Genomic DNA, 26,271 nt, shown 5'->3' on the forward strand with positions numbered 1-26,271 from the left:
TCCGGCGGTGGTCTCCTGACCAGTAACGATACTTGGGCCCTCCTGGGCTGTGACTCCGGCGGTGGTCTCTGGACCAGTGACAATACTTGGGCCCTCCTGGGCTGTGACTCCGGCGGTGGTCTCTGGACCAGTGACGATACTTGGGCCCTCCTGGGCTGTGACTCCAGCGGTGGTCTCCTGACCAGTGATGATACTTGGGCCCTCCTGGGCTGTGACTCCGGCGGTGGCGGTGGTCTCTGGACCAGTGATGACAGTGCTGGTGGTTGTGTCTGGACCACCGGAAATGACGGCGCACTTCTCTGCCGTGACACTCACAACTGGCTGGGCAGACTTCCTCTGGACCTTCTCCACCTTTGTTGGAGTTACAGCTGACTCACCAATCGCCTTGGAACCCATGTCACTTGTTGTCCCACCAGGAGTCTTAACACGGTCCCGTCGTCCACTCTCCAATTTTAGAGCCTTTACAGGGGGTGGGCTGCCAGTGCCTTGGCTCCGGGTCCTACTGCCTGCCCTGGTGGCCGGTGCACTCCACAAACCTTGAACACGCACCACTGGTACTGGAGGCTTTTTGGCTGAGGCGCTACGACGGGACTGATGAATTGGAGGGGGGGTGGGGGCAAAAAGGTTAATTTTACAGAGGGACAGTTTCAGACGGACACTGGGATGGGTAGCTGGAGGGGGTCTGGGAGTGGAGGAAGAGGAGGTGGTTGTAGGAGGTGTCACTTTAGCTGTTTTGGGTGCAGGTGCAGGTACTGGTGGCTGTCGTGAGGTGGATGGATGTTGGGTGAGTGATTGCCGGCGTTTGTGTACTTTGGGAGGGGGCGTCACAGACACACTGGGAGAGGACACAGGGGACGTGTAAATGGCAGTGGAGGTGGTGAGTGCAGGTGAGCGGCTTGGGCTGCTGGGCGTCCTGGTGCGAGACCTAGTGCCTGTAGATGTGGTGCATGCAGGTGTGTGTGTAGACGAGACTGGGAGGGAGTAGGGAGGAGGGAGAAGAGGAGGAGGGGGACACAGTGGAGACAGTGGATGTTGCGGTGTCTGTATGTGGGTGATGCTTGCGTGAGTGTCTGTGGTGCCTATGTTTGCTTGAGCTACTTGTGTGTGTTGACTTGTGTGCATGCTGGTCTGTAGGTGTGCTTGGGATGGGCTGGGGTACAGGAGATTGGGTCTGGGTGGAGGAAGTTGGAGGGGGGAGGCTGGACACAAGGACAATGGCTGCCATCAGTGCTGAGGCCAGAGATTGCAGGGTTCGCTGAAGGACAGCCTGACCAGAATGAATGCCCTCCAGGAATGCATTACCATGTTGCAACTCTCGTTCTACACCCTGGATGGCATTCACAATGGTAGACTGCCCAACAGTGAGTGACCTGAGGAGGTCAATGGCCTCCTCACTGAGGGCAGCTGGGGTGACTGGGGCAGGGCCTGAGGTGCCTGGGGCGAAGCTGATGCCCACCCTCCTGGGTGAGTGGGCACGGGGCGAACGCTGAGGGGCTGCTGGGAGGGAAGTGCTGGTAGGGGAGGTGGCGGCTGTACCTGTAGAAGTGGGGCGCACAGATGGTGCCGCCACCACAGGGGATCTCCCATCGGTGGACGAGTCCATGTCGCTGGTTGGTGATCCGGTGGCCGACGTGAAGCTCCCCTCGCCCTCCGTCCCACTGGTGCATTCAGAGTCTGTGGCGTGGCCCTCCATGGCCATGTGGGATGCAGCTCCCTCGTGCTCCGGTGCCACTGTACCTCCGCCTGATGATGCTGATGTACAAAAGGACAGGGAGAGCAGAAAAAGGGGGGGAGACAGAAGAAAGAGAGTTTTAGTGCATGGCATACCGCTACCGTTGGCGGACAAGACAGACGCAGCAGCCCCCTGCATTACACCGTGCTCCTGACCTCTGCACATGCAATTTCTGGGATATGGCCTACATGGCAATGGTAGACATCTGCGCACATGGATGCCACAGGGGCAACTATACCTCAACTTGGCACTCTGCTGTGGTGGGGTTCAGTGCCACATGGCCTACATTACGGAGGGGCCTTGCCTACCAAATTCGCCCTGGCCTAGGGAAACCCACAGCCCACCTCCCCACCCAGACCCCTCCACTGCACGCAAAGTCCGCAGAATGAGGTTGTACTCACCCCCCTGTGTCTGCTGTGATGTCCTCAAGTGCCCATCCAACTCTGGGTAGGCCACCGCCAGGATCCGGAACATCAGGGGGGTCATGGTGCGACGGGCACCCCTCCCACGTTGGGAGGCCATCCCCAGCTGAGCCTACGCCGTCTTCTTGCTGCAGCGGCGAATGTCCTCCCATCTCTTCCGGCAGTGGGTGCCCCGTCTCTGGTGGGCCCCCAGGGTCCAGACCTCCTTGGCGATGGCATGCCAAATGTCCCTCTTCTGGTGGGCGCTGACCTACATGACATGCACAAGGGAAGAGGTACAGTCATGACCAACTGCACCGTCGTTGTGAGTGACCCCCTCCCTACTCTGGCCATGTGGCCCATTCATTCCCATGCATTACTGTTCTTAGAACTCTGCCCCCTTCCCTCTTCCAACCAGCCCTCTCGACCCAGGCCTAGCCCATACAACGTGCTCCTTGTGTACTAACCTGTTGGTCTGGAGGACCGTAGAGTAGCGTGTAGGGGGGGAGGACCCCATCCACAGGTTTCTCCAACTCCTGTGCAGTGAAGGCAGGGGCCCTTTCTTCAGACGCAGCAGCCATTGTCGCTTCCAGACCGAGGTCACAGCAGCACTAGCAGTGTAGATCCTCTCCTTTCGAAGGTCAGGTATCTAGTGATTGAACAGATAGAAAATAGCGGTGACGTCCGCGGCGGAGACGTCCGTGGCGGTGCGCATCATCACCGCCAGCACACCTGTTCATTGGCTCCTGGGACCCATAGGGTCCAATGTTAACCAATGCGGCATTGCGCCGCGGTCTACGACCGCCTACCGCGACGGTGTGCAACGCCAGAGCTTTTACCCCACAATCCCATTGTCCCAGTTTAGAGGTCAGGCAGCCGCCATTTCAGGGGCCCACATGGCTTCATTTACTACTGCGTCACACATAGCTAGGCCTACACTCAACACACATACAGGAAGGGTTTTGTGTCTGGTGTAGTCTTGTGTGTAACTGTGGGTACATACCTGGAGGAATAGTGACTGGTTCTTCGCTGTTGTCCTTCGTAGGCACCGTCAGCTGGGACATATGAGAAGATGGCGGAATCCTCCGGTGTACCGACCGCTGGTGGACCTGTTGACAATGGAAGAAAGACATGTCATCGTCACCTACAGGTTTGACCGTGCCACTATCCAGGAACTATGTACCCAGTTGGAGCCAGACCTGATGTCACCGATCCGCCATCCGACTGGAATCCCCCCTGACGTGCAGGTGCTGTCAGTGCTCCATTTCCTTGCAAGTGGGTCATTTCAGACAACAGTGGCCATGGCATCAGGGATGTCCCAGCCTATGTTTTCCAACGTCTTGTCCAGAGTGTTGTCTGCCCTGCTGAAACACGTAAGGAGATACATCATATTTCCTCAGGTGGAGGATTTGCATACAGTTAAAGGTGACTTCTATGCCCTTGGACATATCCCCAACGTCATAGGTGCCATTGATGGGACCCATGTAGCTCTGGTCCCCCACCCGCAGGAGTGAACAGGTGTACAGGAACAGGAAGAGTTATCATTCCATGAATGTCCAGATGGTCTGTTTGGCAGACCAATACATCTCACAGGTAAATGCTATGTTCCCTGGCTCTGTGCATGACAACTACATCCTGCGCAATAGCAGCATCCCTGATATGATGGGTCAACTCCAGAGGCACCGTGTATGGCTATTGGGGGACTCTGGTTACCCCAACCTTTCCTGGCTATTGACCCCAGTGAGGAATCCCAGGACCAGGGCAGAGGAACGGTACAATGATGCCCATGGGCGAACTAGGAGGGTGATCGAGCGGACCTTCGCCTCCTGAAGGCCAGGTTCAGGTGCCTCCATATGACTGGTGGATCCCTATTCTACTCGCCGAAGAAGGTGTGCGACATCATCGTCGCCTGCTCCATGCTCCATAATTTGGCATTGCGATGCCAGGTGCCTTTTCTGCAGGAGGATGATCCAGATGACGGTGTTGTAGCAGCTGTGGAGCTTGTGGAGCCTGTGGACAGTGATGAGGATGAAGCTGAGGAAGAAGAAAACGACAACAGGGAGTCAGTCATACGGCAATATTTCCAGTGACACACAGGTGAGAACATTTTCTGGTTTAACATTACATTAACTTTCACACGTCTACCTCTATCCTGTACCTCCATTTCACTCACTATTTGTTAATTGAGTTGTAGCCTTCCATTTCAGTTTCACAAGTGTGGTAACCTACGTGTCAACTGCTTGCATCCTTGAAGGGCTTGTGATGTGTGACATAGGTATGTTAGCCTTACAATGGGTAACCCATTATGACACTGTGATTGATAATACAAAGTACCAAATCATAGACTGACTCCAGATTTTTGGGTGTTTCACTGGTGTTTATTTAAGTGCTCAAAAAATGAAGGGGAGTTGTAAAATGGTGATGGGTGATGGTGGAGGAATGTCCATGGCAGAGTCCAGTCTATTAGTCTCACAGGTGCACTGCCCATCTGGGCATTGGAAGTGGAGCTGGGGCAGTTCCAATCTGGACAGGGTAACAAAGTGGGACAGTGGGGGGACAATCAGGGTGGTCTTATTTCCTGGCGGGGGTCTTGCCATCTTGCTCTGTCCTGTTCCTGGATCTCAGGGCCCGCTTGCGTGGTGGTTGTCCGTCTGCAGGGGGTGGGGTGCTGGTGTGGTGGTCCTGTGGCGGGGCGTCCTGTCCACTAGCGCCGGCAGAGGTGGTGGGCAGTTCATCGTCCTGGCTAGTGTCAGGGGCCCCTTGGAGTGCCACAGTGTCCCTCAATGTCTTTTGAATGTCCGTCCGCACCCCTACGATGGTGCCCAGGGCGGAGCCGATGGTCCTGAGCTCCTCCCTGAACCCCAAATACTGCTCCTCCTGCAGACGCAGGGTCTCCTGCAACTTGTCCAGGACCGTCGCCATCGTCTCCTGGGAGTGGTGGTATGCTCCCATGATGGAGGAGAGGGCCTCGTGGAGAGTGGGTTCCCTTGGCCTGTCCTCCCTCTGTCGCACAGCAGCCCTCCCAGTTCCCTGGTGTTCCGGTGCCTCCGTCCCCTGGACCGTGTGCCCACTACCACTGCCCCCAGGTCCCTGTTGTTGTTGGGGTGGTGGGTTACCCTGGGTTCCCTGTAGTGGTGGACACACCGCTGATTGACCTGTCCTGGGTAGGGAGGTTTGGGCCCGCTGGGTGGGTGCTGTGCTGGTGTTACCAGAGGGTGGAAGCTCGGTGTTGGGTTGTGGCTGGGCAAGGGGAACTGACTGTCCTGAGGCCCACGATGGTCCGGGCTGGTCATCAAGATCCAGTGGGGCAGAGCTTCTGTCGTCACTGTGGGCCTCTTCTAGGGGTGGAGTGGTGTTGTCTGGACCCTCTGGTGTGGTGACGCTCCTTCGGGTTCCTGCAGGGGTATAAGAACATGATTATTGCATGTGTGTGTTTCATGGTGTGCAATGGGTGGGTGTGCGTGAACCCCAGTGCAGGCATTCCTGTGTGGGGGCTTGTGTGATGATGGTTGGGGGGGTGTTCTGGGTATGTGCAGTGAGCATGCTTTAGTGAGGGGTGAGCATGCTTAGTTGTGTCATGCAGGGCTTGGTGTTGGGATGGGTGGTTTGTGTTATGGGTAGATTAGTGAGTATCTGGAGTGATAGGGGAGGGTGTGAGGGTGGGGGTGTGTGATAGCATGCAGGTAGGGTGGGGGATATGATAGTTAAGAATTGACTTACCAGTGTCCCATCCTCCACCGAAGCGGGGGTGTCTTTGGCGTGACATGGGGTGGTGTGTGTGGTGATGAGTGTGGTGAGTGTAGTGGTATGTGGTGTTTTGTGCGTGGATGTTGTGTGGGTGATGGTGTTGTGTGCCTCTGTGTGATGGAGTTGTCAATAGCTGTGCTCTCTCTCGCGCCTTCTCTCAGAATTTCTGGTTGTAGGGGTTTGTGGGTGATGTGGGTGTGTATTTTATATTGTATTGGGTGTGTGGGAGTGGTGTGTGTATGTGTATCAGGTGTTTGTATTTGGAATTGTCCAATGTGGCGGTGTTTTGTAGATGTGTGTGTATTTTGAGCACGGCGGTGTGTACCGCCAATGAAATACCGCGGTTGAATGACCACCGCGTGGATTCGTGGGTCGTAATAGCATGGCCGTGTTTCTGTTGGCGTGGAGGTGGAGGATTTGTTTCCGCATGTTTATCGCTGACCTTTGGTGTGGCGGAGTTGTGTGGGTGTCTGAATTTTGGCGGATTCCGTGATGTGTGTCATAATAGCTGTGGCGGTCTACTGCGGACGCGGCGGTGTATTGGCGGTCTTCTGCACAGCGGTAAGCGCCTTATACCGCCAATGTTGTAATGACCCCCATAGTCTCTACCAGATAAGGCATTACAGAAGGTAAATAACTTTTCTGTATATTATACTCCTCAGACCTTTGGCTTGCTTGTGTGTGAAGGTAAGGGCACCATTGGGGATTACCATTGCGTGTATACTTATAAGGAACTGACTTGGGTGTGACTTATTAACATGTAAAAATAAGTTTTCCTACATGACAAAGGTACTTTTAAGTATTTGTTTTACAGTGCCTTTTCAGTGCAGCCGAGCACAGTGGTGCTCCTAGCAGCCATAAACTTTTGGCAATTATGTGAGTGGTGTAAATGTACACTGCAATACACATATGATAGATACATAGTCCTCATGTGAGTCGTGCATTTTCTGTTATACATATTATAGCCTTCCACGAATGTTAAATAGACAATTTGAGTGAAAACAAATGTATCAATGCCATCTGAGGGCCTGGGCACCGGCACTGTGGCACTGAGTAAGCTGTTTCAATGTGCACATAGAGTCCCAGGAAAACAGTATACTTAAACAGGTGAAACATCTGAGGTAACCATTCAGGAAAACACGCATTGGCTGTAGTGATCCAAGTTGAGAGGGCATATTCTATTGAAGTTCAAAATAAATTATACCTCGCCCTAAGAACAACGAATTGCAGAGCTCGGACTCTGCACAGGACAGTGTTATTGGAGAAGACAAAGAAGGACGACGTGAGAGGACCGGGGAGCGACAGGCCTGAGAGTAGAAAGTGTCAATGTATTGTTATTGTTTGACAGGTGTATTTTTTGTGTAACCGTGACTTTCCTTTTTCTTTCCTATAAATAGGAAGGTGTGCTGTATTTTAATTCCTCCCCTGCCATTGTGCTGCAGTTTTGCTTAAAAAGTAGTGAGGTGTTTATCTTTACTTATTGTGTTCTATCACTTACTTACTCGTGTACCCTTTATTTGGGTCTCCCTTCATATCAAATGTCTAGACTTGAAAGGCTTTAAGATGCTGCTGTCTTTCTTGCCCTTATTCTCATACGCCATTCGCATATTTCCTCTCACTTTGATAACCTGCAGGGGCTCCATTCATCCAGGCGAATCACTTTTAAGATCATGAGCATTGTCCATCGTGCTTTTCATCAGCTTGGTGCCCCGTACCTGCAACCATGTTTTACACCATACTTCACCCATAATCAGATCGTCTTCCCTTTGTTATTTAGTCCTCCCAACTTTCAAGAGGTCCCGAAGTGGAAACCTTTATTTTTCTTATGTGGGTGTCGACCGCTGAAATAGCCTTTCCGTTGCCATCGGTCTCATTAATGCCCACCTCACCTTTCGCAGGGCTGTTAAAACCCTGATTTATCCTCTTGTTCAGGTCAAGTTACCAAGCAGGCTGTTCCTTCGATAGTTTACTGTTCAGTCGTTCCTACTTTCTATCAGCGTCATCAGGGCCGGCTTTAGGGCGGCACAGCTGCACCTGGCGCTGACACTGGTGGGGAGCGCTGTGTTTCAAAAATAACTTAGGGGTTTAAAATCAGCTGAAGTGCCCTGTATGTCCAGCAGTTTTCAGGCAACAATGAAAATGTCAAGAATACTCTGATGATTAATTTTACCCCTGGAGAGAGATCGGATTTTTATCTAGTGGCAGTTTTGGCTCATCATAAAGTAGCACAGAGGGGTAATGCGCCTGCTGCAATTAAACTGTGCCATACATATCACATAACTAGGTGTGAGTGAACTATGAGTAGCGCTATAAACAGAAATTACATTTATGTGAGAAAGGGACTATGGAGAGATGAGAGGCACTGTTGACCAGTGGTAGTGAGAGAATTCGTGGAGAAGACTATTGCAGCGAGCGTGATAGAGCGGAACGTGGTAACAATTTACCTGCGTTCGGATGCTCTTTAGGTCGATGAATCTTTTGACTAAGTGGGAACTCTCTATACTCTTAATTGATCAACCACCTCTTATCGATAATCAATAACGAACATAAGCAACACCTTGAACAACATAACACTTAACAATTAATCCAGAATACATTTCGGAGAACCCTGACCTTTCAGCCAGGAATAACCACACCAGTTTATTGCAAAGTTAGTGAATTTATTTCCCTATATTAACAAAGCTAGCACGTTATAGATGTGTCTCAACACCAAATGATATACATAAATGAACATTAATAGCTGTCCATATCGTCGAAACAAGTGTAATCTATGTAGCATTTGAATCACAAGGCACTCGATAGTGGCAATGCAAAGCACTAATACGATAATCTGTAATGGGCTAATTGCGTACATTTAGTCAGCATAACAAGATCTCCAATTGCATCGTGTGACATATGGAATCCTCGTCTAACCTCAAATTAGCATCAGCATGTGGGACTTCATGCAAAAACGATTTGGCAACATCAATTTAGAAAACTCCTAGCTAGGGACCTTATCAAAATCAGCAGTTGGTTACCTAAAAGAAACACAATGCAATTTTACAATTTCCTTTCATAATTACCAATTCCAATCAGCAATCAATGAAGTCTTCGTCTCACAGGTACCGTTTCTCGATCAGCATAGAACGGGACAAAGGGGCAGGGGTGAACGGGGCAATTGCCTCACGGCGGCAAAGTAAGGCTACTACTTCATGCAAAGGGGCAAATCAAAGTTAAAGTCTCTAGGGCAAGAATCATTAAAGTCTCTTTCTCTCGACTAGAGAAAGCATCAAAGTCTCTCAAAATGGCATCGCTGCAAAATGGGTCATAGTAGCTACGAAGTCAAAATGGCGGGATGTCCGAAGATAGAGAGAGCTTTCCTCTCATGCACCTGGGTTTTATAGACAACAGTTCAAGTCCAGTAGGGTCTCCATTGGAGGGTTCATAGGTTAGCTTCAAATTGACCAATCAAAAACGACAGTTCTCAAGCTTTTACTTAAGCATACATTATCCTTGGAGATGGGTACACAAGTTGCAACATTGTTTCTCGATTAGCTTACTCTCAGAGGCTCCATTGTCCGCACCTGCAAGCCGACCTTGAATTTAAGAGAAAATATGCCATGCTGGCACCAACTTTAAGATAAGCATGCAAACAGTCTCTGTGGAAAAGTACAGCTTTAAGTAGAAATACACGTTTAATAGCACAGTGGAAAAATACGAACATTTAAACCGTGAGACCAGGCAACTAGGCCAAAGCCTCCGCTAAAGTAATGCTAAGCTAAGGCATTTCAAATGAGCAAATCGTAGCACACGTTTATGATTATGTCGGATTAGTGCAATTCTAATACACCACGTTATATAAAGCACGCGTATAAATGATGGCAAACTACTCTGAGGGCACATTTTGTCCCCGTACAATCTTTATTAATTCGGTTAATGCCACACATGATTATTTCAGCACTACGTTTATGCGTTAATAAATCAAAACCTTCATTTTCTGCTTCATCAATCCCTCCTCTGATGACTACTTGTCATCACGCGAATTTAGCCCACAAATTTTATCCCATTAAAATTCTGTCAGCTCCCTTTTCCTTTTAGTTCCCCTAGTTTGCGCTTTGTATTCTTCTGCCATTCTTTTCATTATTTTCTCCTCCTTTCTTCTTTTAATTTTCTCCATAATCATTATTATTCCCCTTTTTATTCCCCAAATTCCAAATACACAAATTATTACTATTAATATTCCTTCTATTATTTTCAATAATATTCCATTCCAAATTCCCCCAATCCAATGTCCCACTGAAGCAAGTCCCTTTCCAACCTTTTCCCACACTCCTGGTTCTTTCAGTTCTTTCAAATCTGCACTTTCTTTTGTTAGATTAGCAAGCATAGTTTTAATCTTCACACTATTATCAGGTATATAGGTGCAGCAGTGACGTGCACCAATCATTTTGCAAACGCCTCCATCCTTTGCTAAAAGAATGTCTAAAGCAAGCCTGTTTTGAAGAGTCATAGCTCTTTCCGCTGCAAGTTCAGCATCCATCAGGATTATAGCACCTGAAAACTTTGTCAGCATGTTATCCACTATAGTAGACAACTTTCTTATTTTGATGGAATTCAGCACAACTCCTAACGAAGGAATCATGGCTCCAAATATGTCACCTACCACAGCAGCTGCGGTCTCTCTTTTCTGGATACGATGGGATCCAGGTGTCTTTTCAATCATCGATATGTCATCCAGTTGATAAACCTTTGGAAACACTATACCCAAATAACATCTTCCCCACCATCCCTTTGGAAGACGATAAAAGGCATTATGCCCACAAATGTAATACACCCCTGGAATGACAGGGTCAAGTCCGTCCATCATGAATGTCCATTTGGCCTTAAAAATAAACGTATGTTTGCATTCACTCGCTCCTACAAAAATATTGTCATAGTAAGATTCACCTCGATATATACAAAACTTCCCTACATGCCAAGCATCTAAAGCTATTTTCCCTTGTGTCTTTATAGCAGCAAAATCATAATTGTCTACTGAAGTTCTCTTATGCAGCTCTTTTTCTAGTTTCGCTTTCATTTGAGCCCTTCTATCATCTGTGCGATCTAAAAAGCTTATTTCTACAGCAGAGACGGAGCATGTAAGGTTCTCCCTATGAGCATGAGCCGTTTCAAAAGGTTGCATTGGCTCGAAAAAATCCCTCATAATTTTGTACTCCCAATATTTTGCAGTCTCGCTTAGCTGCGCTATTATAGGAACATAAGCAAAGGTAACATCATAATTTGAGAAAAAATACTGTATGTTAGCTTGACCATAAAACCTAGACATTACTATACTACATGTAATCCCATACGTAAGAGGCATGTGGTGATAAGTCACCCCTTCCTTTACTGATGTCGGTATCTGGGTACACACATAACAATCTTTCGCATCCATAGTCTCAACATACTCTGTTAGCAAGCGATAGAAAACGTTATACGAAAGCTCCTTTTTATCATGCAAGAGCCTCTCATCCATTGCTAGCCTTTTCAATGGTGTTAGTTCAGTGACAGTAACAGGAACAATAGTAGAAGCAGCAATAGTCTCATTCTCACCCTTTCCATGCATTCCAAACACAATTGCCATTATTATTAGTACACATGTTAGTACTAAGCCTATACACACGTATTTACAATACTTCTTTCTATTGTTTTGCATAGCGTACCCAGGCATGATCTGTATAGAATCAGAGAGCTAGAAGCACTTATAAATGAAACTACTTAGCAATTCAGTTACAAAGCTTGAACGAGCACAATGTTCACACCGTCTTCTTTAAAAGGCCAGTCACTTTTCGGTTAGCAGCATTTGTCTCTATTCGGTTTAGCAATGTCTCAGCTGGTTGTTTATCTCACGTTAGATTGCAGCAAGCAATGCCATTTACTACCGTTTTCAATCAACAGAGTCTATGAAACTTTTCTTTTCTATTTGTATCTCTTCTTCTTCTTCGTTCTCGATGCTTAGAGATACAAATTCATCAGTCCAATCATCATTGACTGCATATGCCCATTCAGGACCGGAATACCTCTTGTTTGGTATCCTTTTCCTTTTCAATTTTGCTTCTCTCTTTGATTCTGCTTCGCTGGCACTCTCCTCCTTCGCCAAGTCCTTTTCTTCACTTGACGATTGTTCCACGACGGTCACTTCCTTTCTTTTCTCTTTCACTTTCGGCCTTCCTCCTTCGTTCAAACCTTCTTTACCCTTTTCTTTTATCGGTGAGATACTTAATCTTCTTTTTGCACCGTGTCCATTTGATGGACCTGCGATCTTTTCTGTAGAGGTTTGAACTCTTTCGTTCTGCTCTTCTTTGTCCCCACCTTCAGGGGAATTAGTCACGTTTTCCTTTTCTTTTTCTGTATCGTCTGTTTCTGGGAAAGCCCCCTTCTGCTCAGGCTCTCCTGCCTTCTCACTCTCCCCGAGCCCTTCGTCACCGTTACTTTCTTCAGGCTCTGTATCACTTTCAGCTGCTTCAGGTTCCTTGTCACCTTCAGCTGCTTCAGGCTTTTTGCTACCCTCAGCTGCTTCAGGCTCTTTGTCACCTGCAGCTTCGTCGTCGCTGTCTGAACTTTCTCCTTGGTCTTCCCCAAGTGAGTCGGACTCTTCGTTCTCCAATAATATCTCTTTTTCTCCTGCTGTTGCTTGTTCGCTTTCAGTTCGCTTTTGTTCTGTCTCAGCACTCGGCACCGTTTTATCAGGCACTGGTAGTTTCAGCGCTTCAACTTCCTCATCTGTGGGACACAACACCTTCTTTGTATGACTGGCGTGAATCCAGTTGGGAACCCCCGCGCACTTCACAGCGGTAGTTGTCGTCAGGATCACTTGGAAAGGGCCTTTCCAACGGGGTTCCAGGCACGACTTCCTCACGTGCTTCTTTATCACGACCCAGTCACCTGCTTTCAGTGCGTGTCCTGGACCTTGGATCGGTGGCAAGGTGGTCGCCTCCACCTGGTGAGAGAAAGAGCGAACCACGTCAGCCAGACCTTTGCAGTAGTCTAACACCATATCATCTGTAATATTCAAAAGCATGTTTGCGGGAACTGCAGGAAGTCTCATAGCCCTGCCCATGAGAATTTCGTGCGGAGACAATCCAGTTTTCCTATCAGGAGTGTTTCTCATTGACATTAGCACTAAGGGCAATGCGTCAGGCCATTTCAAATTTGTTGATGCACATATTTTTGCCATTCTCGATTTCAGCGTACCATTCATCTGCTCCACCAGTCCTGATGCTTCAGGGCGGTAGCTACAGTGCAGCTTTTGCTCAATGTTCAGTGCTTCGCAAAGTAACTTCATCACCTCGTTGTTGAAGTGACTTCCCCTATCTGATTCTAAAGAGATCGGGAATCCGAAACGTGGTATTAACTCCCTCAATAATAGCTTGGCAACTGTAAGACTGTCATTTCTACGTGTGGGGTATGCCTCAATCCAATGACTAAAAATGCACACAATCACCAACACATATCTCAAACCTCCATGCACAGGCATCTCAATGAAGTCCATCTGCATACGACTAAAAGGACCGCTTGCCCTACCAATGTGGCTCGCGTTCACAACTGTTCCCTTTCCTGGGTTCATCTGTTGGCAAGTGACACATCGATGGCAAACTGCTTCCGCAGCTTGGCGAAATCTGGGGTTAAACCAATCAGTTTTGAACAATCTTATCATGGCATCTCTCCCTAGGTGAGCTTGCCCATGATAGAACCGCGCAAGCTGTGATAAGAGACCATTTGGCAGAACAAATTTTCCCTCATGTGAAACCCATAGCTCGTCTTGTCTCTTTATACATTGTGATTTAATCCAGGAATCTCTTTCATCCTCCCTGACATTATTCTGTAGTGCTTTTAGTTCTTCTATTGTATCTACGACCTTCAAGGCAAATGCTTCAGCTGGTTCGAGTTCTGGTTCACTTATTGTATTCCAATCATCCCTTAACAATATACAGTTCAAGGCACAAAATCTTGCGACTTGATCTGCATAGGCGTTTCCCAGAGACACATAGGGCCTGATTCTAACTTTGGAGGACGGTGTTAAACCGTCCCAAAAGTGGCGGATATACCACCTACCGTATTACGAGTTCCATAGGATATAATGGACTCGTAATACGGTAGGTGGTATATCCGCCACTTTTGGGACGGTTTAACACCGTCCTCCAAAGTTAGAATCAGGCCCATAGTCCTGTCCTTTCGTGTGAGCACTGCACTTTACCACTGCAACTTCAGCTGGCACTTGAATGGCATGTAACAACTCCCTTATTCTCTCCCCATTTTTCACTGGGGATCCTGAAGAAGTCAGGAAACCTCTCTGTGACCACAGTTGTCCAAAGTCATGCACAATCCCAAACCCGTATTGGCTGTCAGTGTAAATGGTGACTTTCATCAATGCAGACAATTGACATGCTCTAGTAAGGGCTACAAGTTCTGCTACTTGTGCAGAATAGACTCCTTGGAGCCATCCCGCTTCCAAGACCCCTGTTACAGTACATACAGCATATCCTGCTTTCAAAATTCCCACCCCATCTCTTAGACATGAACCATCCACAAAAAGAATTTGGTCATTTTCATCAAGTTTTGTGTCCTTGATGTCCGGTCGGGGTTTTGTGCAAAATTCAGTCACCTGAAGGCAGTCATGCTCGACGTCTTCAGCGTTCTCAATTTCAGCATGTTCTCCAGGAAGCAAGGTAGCTGGATTCAACGTAGTGCACCTTTTCAGCTGCACATTCGGTGAGCCTAGAATAGTCGTTTCATACCTTGTGAGTCTTGCTCCAGTCATGTGCTGTGTTCGGGAGCGGGTCAAAAGTATCTCAACTGAGTGAGGGACCATGACTGTTACTGGGTGTCCCATCACTATTCCTTCACTCTGAGTGAGGCTGATACCAACTGCTGCTACGGCGCGCAAACACCCTGGGAGTGCTGCTGCAACCGGATCCAAAGTAGCTGAAAAATATGCTACTGGTCTGTTTACGCCACCATGGGCTTGAGTCAAGACAGACAAAGAACATGCATCACGTTCATGACAAAACAATGTGAAAGGCTTTGTGTAATCAGGCATACCTAAAGCTGGAGCCCTGCACATGCACTCCTTTAATTCAACAAAAGCATCCATCTCATCCCCTTTCAGTTCGATCTGATCCAAGGCATCCTTCTGGGTCAATTTCAGTAAAGGCTTTGCTAGAGACGAGAAGTTGGGAATCCACTGGCGACAGTATCCCACCATTCCCAAAAACTTCCTCACCTCCTTCCTTGTTTTTGGTGGACTCATTTGAAGTACACTGGTAATTCTTTCCTTCATTATTTTCCGTGACGCTTTCTCTATCTGGTGACCCAAGTATTTCACCTTCTTCTGACAGAACTGCAGTTTGGAAGGAGACACCTTGTGTCCATTCCCTCCCAAATGGTTCAACAGAGCAATGGTATCGGCTGTGCAGCCACTTTCTGTCTTTGATGCAACCAGTAAGTCATCAATGTACTGTACTAGGGTTGACTCGAATGGCAACTCTAACTCTTCCAAGTCTTTCTTTAGAACCTGATTGAATATCGACGGTGACTCAGAAAACCCCTGAGGAATTCGGCACCAACTGTACACTCTGTCTAGGAATTTGAAACAAAAGAGGAATTGGCTGTCCTCATGAAGAGGCACAGAAAAGAATGCTTGTGACAAATCGATGACTGAGAACCACTCAGCTTCGCAAGGGATCTGAAACATTATCACAGCTGGATTCGGTACGACAGGGCAGCACTTTATTATGATGTCATTTATTTTCCTCAAATCCTGTACAAGTCGGACTTTCCCACTTGGCTTTATTAGTCCCATTATCGGTGAATTACATGGGCTGCTTAATACTTCTTTCAGTACTCCCTGCTTCACGAACTCGTCAATAAGTTGGGCAACTTTCATGAGGGTATCTTGTGGCATGTGGTATTGTGGGGTCTGGGGAAAGATCGCATTGGGCTTTACCATCACTTTTACTGGTTCTACTCCTTTCATCAATCCCACCTCTTTCCCTGTCATGTCCCACACTTTCTCTCCGACTGTTTCCCGTAGTTCTGCTGGGATATCTTCTTCAGTTATCATTGGTAAAAGACAAATCAGAGGATACTCTTCGTCAACTGTTTCTATTTCATCGCCCTCTATACTGTCCTCTTCTTCCCCATCACTGCTCGTCTGTATTGTTATTCCCTCGTTCGAGCACATTATCGAACAACCCAACTTGCACAATAGGTCTCTTCCTAACAGTGCAATCGGGCTTGAGTCACACACCACAAACTGATGTACCCCTTGATAGTTACCAATGTTGACTGGTATCGGATCTGTTATTGGGTTCGTCAGATGCCTGTTTGCTACTCCCACCACTTGAACTGTCCTCCCTGAGAGTGGCAAATTTGGTACTTCACTGCTCTTAACAGTTGAACGTGTGGCTCCCGTGTCAACCAAGAATGAAACACGATGACCCATTACTCTTCCTTCTACGTACGGACCCTTTTGATCAACTTCTAGGGATGCCGCAAGCACACAATCTCCTTCCTCTTCTGAGCTTTCACTCTCCCATACATTGTTTATTCCACTCTCACTGTGTAATGGGAACTGTTGTACTGTGCCATTTGTGCTCATTACCTGACCCGTTACCTGTGGAGGAACCATCATTTGCTGCTGACTCATTGGTGCCAAAGGTATTTGCATTTGCTGATTAGGTACCATAGGTAACTGCTGTTGCATCGGCTGCATTTGCGTCATCTGCACACGGGGCATCTGCATCTGCTGCGGCTGCATAGGTTGTAATCCCTGCAATTGATTCATGGTCTGAAAATTTGGGTTTGGACCCCTCATTTTCAGTCCTCTCGTTGTCTGAAATGCATTGACATCATTGTTTTGCTGACCAACACCTACACCTGCACCTGCACCTTCCTGCACCACCATCGGACACTCGCGTTTCCAATGACCTACGTTTCCGCACGCGTGACACGGCATCACTTTCTTCATTGCCTGCACACCTGTCACAACAGTGTTCAAATCCGGACCATTATTCACAAAACCTCCTCTACCTCTGCCTCTGCCCTGTGGCTGAAACGCCATGTTTCCTTGCAACTGCGGCTGCTGTTGCTGAAACACCATGCCTCCCTGCAACTGCGGCTGCTGTTGCGGTACCTGCTGTTGGAATCCTTGCATCCCTGGCAACCCTTGCAGTCCTTGCAGACCTTGTAAGCCTGTCTGAGCTGCCTTAAGCTGCATCATCATCATCACCTTCTCTTTCAGCTTTTTCTGTTTCACCTCAATTTCGTCGCTACAGTATTTCGCATAAGTCAAGACTTCATCAATCGGTTTCGACTGCCAGCAGATCAAATGCGATTTTATCATCTGACTTATATCTGGTCTCAGCCCTTCCACAAATCTGAACACAAAATGAAGCATATCTTTCGCCTCGATTGCTTCTGTGCCACTGTAATTCTTGAACGCCTTCAACAACCTCTCATAGTAACTATGAATCGATTCTTTAGCCTCTTGGGCAGTTCGATCAATTTTCTGCCAATCCACATTTTTGGCGGCAACCTTCGTCTTCAAATGTTCAATCACCTTATAGTACAGACACATCACCATAGGTGATGGTGCACCCGTCTCTCTGTCTCTCTCTGGTTCACTTGTCGGCCAACCTACAGCTCTTTTGCAATCCTCCCACAAATCCGCCGGAACCACAATCTCAAATAGAGTGTTCAGGTCTTCCCAGAGACATTTGGCAAGCTTCACAAACCTATCAGTCTGTTGATACCATTCGATCGGCTTCTCTCTTAGTTTGGGAAAATCATTCGTAAAAGACTGAATATCACTCCTGTGCCATGGTACATGCACTAACTTTCCTCCTGCCGTCTCCCTCATTGGTAACATGGTTACGGTCTCGCTGCTCTGCGGTCTTTTCTCATTGTGTTCTGTAACACTGTCCCTCCTCTTATCCTTCCTCTTTACCCATCTGCTTTCCCACTTGTCTAAGCACCTCCACACTTGGGCACTCTGCAACAATTCTCTAAGGTGTGCCTTCATGCCTGCTGATCTCATGTGTTCAAAATCTGTGGTCCCAAAATCCAACCTATAGCTCCTGCTCAAGTGTTTCGTCTTGCCTATGTCAATCCCGTTCCTGTCTGCTACTTCCTGCAAACTCTTATGTACCTTGTTTACCTCTTTCGTGATCTTTGGACATAGATATCTCAACTCCTCTTCCGTGTAGGATTCTAACCTGTTCACACCCATATTCCCTTCCACCAATTCTTGTGCTTCCATGTTCAGCCTCATCCTGCTCAAGTAATCGTCTCCTTTCCCACTGTCTGAGTTTTGTGTGGAATTTAAACTGTTGAACCACTGTGTCAGCTGTTGCGCATTTACCCCCATCAGTGTAGCATTCACATCGACTGCCATCGATGGTTGTGGCAACTTTTCAGTATTCGATGTTAAAGGTATTATCAGTGGGGGGCTCGACCTCACCAGTGTTGACTGAGCGCATACGGGACTAAACTCCATCAAGGACCCAGACCCAGTTGGCTGAGCCACTATCGGGGTTATCCCTGGAGTGTTTTCTATGCACCTTCTTTCTGTCCCATTCTGCAGCATTTGTCCCTGACTGCTCATACCTAAGTTAGGCTGACTATACAAAGGTACCACTGGACCTACAGTAATGGGCAGTGATATCGCATCTGGATTTTGTCCATTTCCCATATTCTGAGGCATGTTCATCCCCATATTATGGGCCATCATTGCCGGCATGCCCATCTGACTCCCCGTCATTTGAGCATGAACACTTCCTCCCTGCATCTGCTTTTGAGGCATCATAAACTGAGTTGATTCAGCTTGTGCCATTGTTGGGTTGTAACCATTCTGTACGCCCCTTACGGTTGGATCTAGAATCATTCCTCCATTGTTGTCACTGCTGTAGTACCCTGGCATCTGCGGCTGATAATGTTCTGCTGGTTTCAACACGGGCACATCTGGATACATTCTCCTGACCTGCGGTATCTGTGGGGTGAGCAGTAAACTCGGGTCCTTAGATCCCGATGGTGCTCCTGTATTCTGCGTTTCACTGTTCTGTACCGATGCCGGAGGGGCAGAACTGGTACTTGGACCTTGTCCATTCTCTGCATAAGGTGGTGGACGGTCGTTCAGCAACTCCATTATCAATTCCTCATCCTCTAGCTCCTCTTCTTTTCTCAACTTTTCCTCGTCCTCTCTGTCCTTGGAACACTTCCTGTCTGTCTTACAGGTAGCTTTCTTACCTGTCTCCTCTTCATCCTTAGTAATTGCGGGGAACAATTTTATTCCCTGCAATACATCTGACCTCCACACCTTCTGCGCATTATCCCACCTAGCATCCGCTAGTGTCTTTTCTACCTTCCTCATCCTTGTTTCAAACTTGTTTTTCTGTTGCTGCCTAGCCATGAGTTCCCATATTGCTAGAGCCTCAAACTGTGCTGGCCTTGGAGGTACTTTCATGTCATACATCGTGAATCTCAAATTCTCTAGGACCCTTATATTGAATGTCCCATGTATCGGGAATGCTACGCTCCCATGTTTCTCTGTCCACTTGTGCCATTGTTTTAGCCAAAGGCACGGAGCTACCCCTTTTTCCTCCATTACAATGTAAGCTGGTGTACCCTCGGGCGGCGTTTCCTCTCCTACGCTCGCTTTAATGTAAGTCTCCCCCTTCATCGCACTCCTAAATACTTTAAGGAATTTCATTTTCTCGTCTTTTAATTCACAAAGTTTATAATCAATAGGTCACTGTAATTCCACAAAATTTGTAATCAATAGGTGACTTTAATTCCCGGAATACTCTTCACCTGCCTTTCCCCTTCCAATCGAGTGCCACGGACTGCGTCCAATCCGTGCGCGACCCTTCTTTCCAACCAACCTATCCCAGCGCGGCTCTTAGTGACGTCACACTCACACACACTGCGGCTGACAAAGCCTCGCGGCTAATCCTCCTTCACTCAGTTCCTCCCGTAACAACTTTTTGCATGTATCGCGAGCTACCAAAAACTAAAACAGATCTGTCGGTTTACTACAGGAAGGGTAACATAATCGCTTCAGGACCTTAGGGACTTTTCACTAACCTCGGCCACTATTCGATCTCTTTCACCAGCCTCGGCCGCTATTCCGTCTTTTTCAGTCCCCACATTCGCAAGCAAATCTGACCCGCAGACCTACTCTCAACTTGTCAATGATCTGTTCTAGTGCACTTAGAATCTCGTCAAAGCCCGAAGTCGAAGTTCCTATCACTCCCTAACACACGTACCCACTCGTTGACCACGCCCGATCAACCTACTAAACCGCCCAGACCACAACATGGATCAACATACTCCGGAGTCTCTTGACCTCGCAGGGCCCGTCTCAACAACAACAACCACGTGGACCTTTTTATGCACAAAGCGCCAGACGCACATGAAGTTCGACGACTTCCCTACTCTCACACTCGGAGCCGCACCTCCGCTAACTCTATGAAGTTCGACGACTTCTCTACTTCTACACTCGGAGTCGCACCTCCGCTATCCTTAAAAGAAAACCCTCGCAACCTTTTCACACACCCTGCGGCAATAAGCTGTGCAAGCGCAAAACCCTAACTTCACTCATACCATCACTAGTACCGCCAACGCTGTTTCCACATCTCCTTTCTCTCCATTCGCAAGCTTCGAGATCCCGGGAAAGTCGCGGTGGACCTAGCCCATCATCATCTTGTCAATTATTTTCATCCAAGAAAATCTAATTCAACTTCTCGAATGAGGCCTCAAAATGCGTAACCGTTAATCCAACACCATGTACTCTAATGGTACAGGGTCCCAAAAGACGTAACCGTCCTCTGCTACCATCTACTGATAGAGCGGAACGTGGTAACAATTTACCTGCGTTCGGATGCTCTTTAGGTCGATGAATCTTTTGACTAAGTGGGAACTCTCTGTACTCTTAATTGATCAACCACCTCTTATCGATAATCAATAACGAACATAAGCAACACCTTGAACAACATAACACTTAACAATTAATCCAGAATACATTTCGGCGAACCCTGACCTTACAGCCAGGAATAACCACACCAGTTTATTGCAAAGTTAGTGAATTTATTTCCCTATATTAACAAAGCTAGCACGATATAGATGTGTCTCAACACCAAATGATATACATAAATGAACATTAATAGCTGTCCATATCGTCGAAACAAGGGTAATCTATGTAGCATTTGAATCACAAGGCACTCGATAGTGGCAATGCAAAGCACTAATACGATAATCTGTAATGGGCTAATTGCGTACATTTAGTCAGCATAACAAGATCTCCAATTGCATCGTGTGACATATGGAATCCTCGTCTAACCTCAAATTAGCATCAGCATGTGGGACTTCATGCAAAAACGATTTGGCAACATCAATTTAGAAAACTCCTAGCTAGGGACCTTATCAAAATCAGCAGTTGGTTACCTAAAAGAAACACAATGCAATTTTACAATTTCCTTTCATAATTACCAATTCCAATCAGCAATCAATGAAGTCTTCGTCTCACAGGTACCGTTTCTCGATCAGCATAGAACGGGACAAAGGGGCAGGGGTGAACGGGGCAATTGCCTCACGGCGGCAAAGTAAGGCTACTACTTCATGCAAAGGGGCAAATCAAAGTTAAAGTCTCTAGGGCAAGAATCATTAAAGTCTCTTTCTCTCGACTAGAGAAAGCATCAAAGTCTCTCAAAATGGCGTCGCAGCAAAATGGGTCATAGTAGCTAGGAAGTCAAAATGGCGGGATGTCCGAAGATAGAGAGAGCTTTCCTCTCGTGCACCTGGGTTTTATAGACAACAGTTCAAGTCCAGTAGGGTCTCCATTGGAGGGTTCATAGGTTAGCTTCAAATTGACCAATCAAAAACGACAGTTCTCAAGCTTTTACTTAAGCATACATTATCCTTGGAGATGGGTACACAAGTTGCAACATTGTTTCTCGATTAGCTTACTCTCAGAGGCTCCATTGTCCGCACCTGCAAGCCGACCTTGAATTTAAGAGAAAATATGCCATGCTGGCACCAACTTTAAGATAAGCATGCGAACAGTCTCTGTGGAAAAGTACAGCTTTAAGCAGAAATACACGTTTAATAGCACAGTGGAAAAATACGAACATTTAAACCGTGAGACCAGGCAACTAGGCCAAAGCCTCCGCTAAAGTAATGCTAAACTAAGGCATTTCAAATGAGCAAATCGTAGCACACGTTTATGATTATGTCGGATTAGTGCAATTCTAATACACCACGTTATATAAAGCACGCGTATAAATGATGGCAAACTACTCTGAGGGCACATTTTGTCCCCGTACAATCTTTATTAATTCGGTTAATGCCACACATGATTATTTCAGCACTACGTTTATGCGTTAATAAATCAAAACCTTCATTTTCTGCTTCATCAAGCGCCACAGGCGCTAAAGCTGGCCCTGAGCGCCAGGATAACCTTACCCTTTAAAAACAAAGCTATTGAGCCGCTGGAGCAGAAACAGCTGTGGGGGCTTTCCAACCACTGTAAACTACATCTTTCTGGAAGCCTGCTCCATCATCTGTACAGGAAGCTCGATGTCTAGTGCTTTTGTTTATTTTAATGAGGCATTTGATTGTTATTCAACCCTATAACTACAATGAAATATATATGTATTACTAGTTTTGTATGTTAGTAGTCTATAAGTTATAAATACCTCCTCCTAAGTGTACTTTGAGACAATCCAGTCTGGAAAGTCTGCTATGCAAGTTCACTAATCAGTTTAAATTTTAGAGTTTGGACATTAATTGTGTTTGTTGTTTTCCTTTAGCTACCGATCTTCTGTTTGCTCACACTCTGCACGGAAAGGCAGTTCCTTTTGCTACTGCTGGCGATTGCTATAGCGCTGCAAAGTGCCCACAGGTTTGCAACATGTTATTTACTCTTTTTTGCCTGTTTTGTTGTGCACACAAAGGGTCTATGTATGCTACTGAAAGAAACACCTTACGAGGCGACCTACAGCCAAATAGGTGAAATGCCACACTATATTTTAGCCTAATCATCATGACAACTAGCTCTTTATTATTTTAATAAATGTAATATCAGTAATAAGCATTAAAACTAAAATGTATTTTACAACTGTATAGCTTTTAATGATAGAAAATGCACAGTTTTTCAAACAAATAATGTTCTAAATACAGAACATGCCAGAAAATGTATTAGAAGGCGTCAGGATATTTTAATTGAAGTGATTAAATGTACCGATCAGTGTATATCATAATTATATTTTATCTGCGGGTCTAGATAGCGCAGATTAGAGGATAAACGGACAGAGCGTTAACAATGAGAATGAATTTCTCATACATAAATATTAAATACTTTGCTGATTTAAACATCTTACAAAGCAAGATGAAATACAATATAAATAAAGAAGTAGCATAAATTCGACTCAGGTATGCCAACATCATTCGCTTTTAGGCAAAGAATCTTGTTTAAGCAGACTACACTGTAGGGAGGATGAGTATCGTAGCCGTAAAGAACTCTAAATGGGTCAGGTAGCCAGGGTCGGACTGGGACAGAAAATAGACCCGGGTAGCAAATTAAAAACAAGCATTTGCAATGCCCTAGGGTCTCGCATTTGTCCGATTTACAGCTATTACCAGTTGTAAACTCCCAACTGGATTTTTCTTGCATTAAAAGAAAAAAACACCGCGATTGCGATGCTGCATTTCACTCGTAATAATACTTATCAGCAAAAGTGCAATTATGGCGGTTACTGGCAAAAGTGCAATTTACTGTGTAATAGGGTCGATAGGTTGCAAATCGCTCGACTTCTGCCAAGTGAGATCGCGCTGCGAAAATAGAGAAAAAGTATTTCACAAACCTGACGGGAAACAGCGAGCCTCGCATGTTTTCTGTACTTGGTCGCTGCGCTAGAGCAGGGCTAACCACTGGAAAAGGCATGAGGCATGACGTATGCGTGCCTTTCACTAATCAAAGCAAGCAGATTCTAACAAGCAAGCCAACGAACCAATGAAAGACACTGACGTGACGTCGACGGGGCTCCAACCCCTTTTCTAATTCCTAAAGCGTCTCGCTAGCGATACGCATGCGGAAGCGCATGCGTCGTAGGCTCGACCCTAATGAAGCAGTTAGCTAAAACAAAAGTGGCCCATTTGCAAATCAAGGCAGTTTTCAACTTGTAAACCCACGCCATATGTGTTTGCCAAATGTGACAGGCTGTACGCATTTTTGAATACTTCATGTAATGTTTGTGGTGGTATCCGAGAAATCAACAGTAAAAACCGGTCCACAAACAGTCAATAAGAAACCCATACTCCGATCTGTCACACTAACCTTTCCAGCACTGCCTGATTGCAGTATAGGCCAGCCCAACGCTGCCACTACACAGAAATCAAGAGGCGTTATGGAGGTTACATTGTAAACCCAGACAGAGATATGGAACTTTCATATTTTATAGTTCTAACCGGTGGTATTACAAAAAAATCACTAAGTTTGTGGACTCTGTTTTTGAGATTTTACTCAATGCTGTTTCCAGGAATTTTTAGTTTGTGTGTGACCTTTTTTTTTTTTTTTTTTTTTATAAACTGAATTTTATTATTTTGGAATAATGGCCACAATGTTTCACAGCTATGCACAGCGACATTATGTTAGTCATACAAATACAATTTACAGTACCTTACAAAGTGCTTATATTTTAGACCCGCTCACTGTAAGCTATACATTTTCCCCATACCTTTCTAAGTTTTCCAGGGCAACCCCGTGATATGTAGAGAACCCAGGGGGAGAAGATGCTTTCCATAATTTGGCAATGTCTCGTTTTCCTAACATGGTTCCAATCCCTACTAGGGTTTTGTCCCCAATGGTATTGCTGATCCCATCAGTGACTCCTAAAAGGGCCATTGTGGGGGACAGATCTATCAACCTCCCAATCACTCTTGATAGTGTGGTTACAATTTTCTGTCAGTATTGGGTGATGTGTGGACATTTCCATACCAGGTAGTAAAAGTGTGCTTGTGGTTCTGGACAGTGCCAACATGCCTGTGCTGCCAGCATGCCTGTGTGCCATAGCCTCAGTGTTGTTAGGTAGATCACATGCAAGGCGTTAAGTTGAATGAGCCTCAGCCTTGTGGAGATGACCAGTCCTCTAGGTGACAAGCGGGCATCCCTCCAGTGAGTGTTGTGCAGGGGGCCTAGCCATTCCTCCCACAGGGTACGCAGAGACGTAAACAGGTTAAGGGAGTTAAGAGTAAGGGTTTGGTAAATCCAATAGATGCCCTTCCCTTAAATGGGACCCATTAGGGTTTGGGATTCAAGGAGGCTGTATTCAAGGGCAGTCCCAAGAGAGTTGCAGTGGTGTTTTAGGGCATGAAATAGCTGTAAGTATCTAAAGGATTAGGATTAGTGTAGGCCATAGTCCTTTTGTAGGGTTTGAAAGGACTTGATGTCTGCCTTTCGTCTCCAACTGTGGAGATCCAAAGTTGATCCCATCTCCCAAATCCGGTCAAGGAGTACAAGTGTCAGTGCCATCGTCCTGTCCACAATGAGGACTCAAGGTTGATCTTTTTGTCCCATCCTGTCCGTTTCAGTGCCAACCACCACACTAAAGGACTACCCAAGTGGGTTCAGAAAGGTGAGATGGGATGGGTGAGAGCATACCTATAATATTTTCCAGTCTCAGGATTGCTACCTCCAGCCAAAAAGCTGGCTCCCTCCCATCTTCCATTCAGCCATTTGTTGAACACTAGTAAGCGTGTTGGCCAATAGTATAGGCCGACGTGCGCCCAGCCCATCCCCCACCGTAAGTTGATTGGATGCACTTGCCAAAATTGATGCAGAAGAGACAGTTAAGTCATAGAAAAGAACATACCTTGGATAGGAGGTTGCTAAACCAGGATTATGGTATAAGCAAAGGATAATTTTGTAGTGTATATAGCAGGTGGGGCAATGCAATCATTTTAAACAGGGCTATATGGCACAAGACATTAAGAGGCAGTTTCGCCCAGTGGTTAAAGTCTGTTGTCAGTTGGGGCTCTAGAGGCTTCATGTTGAGGTTAAGCCTGGTTCAAGTGCTATGTGTATCTCTAGGTAGCAGAAGCTGGGTCTGCGTATTATAAGTTGCGGCTGCCAGTCTGCCCACTTTCGGCTCCTCTCTGTGGGACCAGGACTGATTTAGGCTATTTAATTTTTAGTCTCAATGTGTTTCCAAATAGAGCAAGCATCTGGAGAATTCTCTGAGTTGTAAGGGTAGGTTGGGAGATAAAGAGAAGGACTCTGTCTTGGTGTACGGCAATGCAGTCTACTGTCACTCACCCGCCCCAAAGGAGTCCCTATATTTGCACATTGCAGTGAATCCATGCCACCATGTATTCTATGAT

The 26,271-nt window shown here is 46.6% G+C and overlaps 1 protein-coding gene across 1 annotated transcript in view; it reads left to right on the forward strand.

Annotated features, from left to right (window-relative positions):
* The window catches only part of ADAMTS20 (ADAM metallopeptidase with thrombospondin type 1 motif 20), a 1,292,194-nt gene that overhangs the window by 1,237,610 nt on the left and 28,313 nt on the right, over positions 1-26,271 (forward strand). The window contains exon 39 of the mRNA XM_069228834.1: positions 22,704-22,795. Within this exon, the coding sequence (XP_069084935.1) occupies positions 22,704-22,795 (92 nt within the window). The remainder of the gene's footprint in view (positions 1-22,703; positions 22,796-26,271) is intronic.

The sequence above is a fragment of the Pleurodeles waltl genome, chromosome 4_1, assembly GCF_031143425.1.
Source record: "Pleurodeles waltl isolate 20211129_DDA chromosome 4_1, aPleWal1.hap1.20221129, whole genome shotgun sequence".
Lineage (NCBI taxonomy): Eukaryota > Metazoa > Chordata > Amphibia > Caudata > Salamandridae > Pleurodeles > Pleurodeles waltl.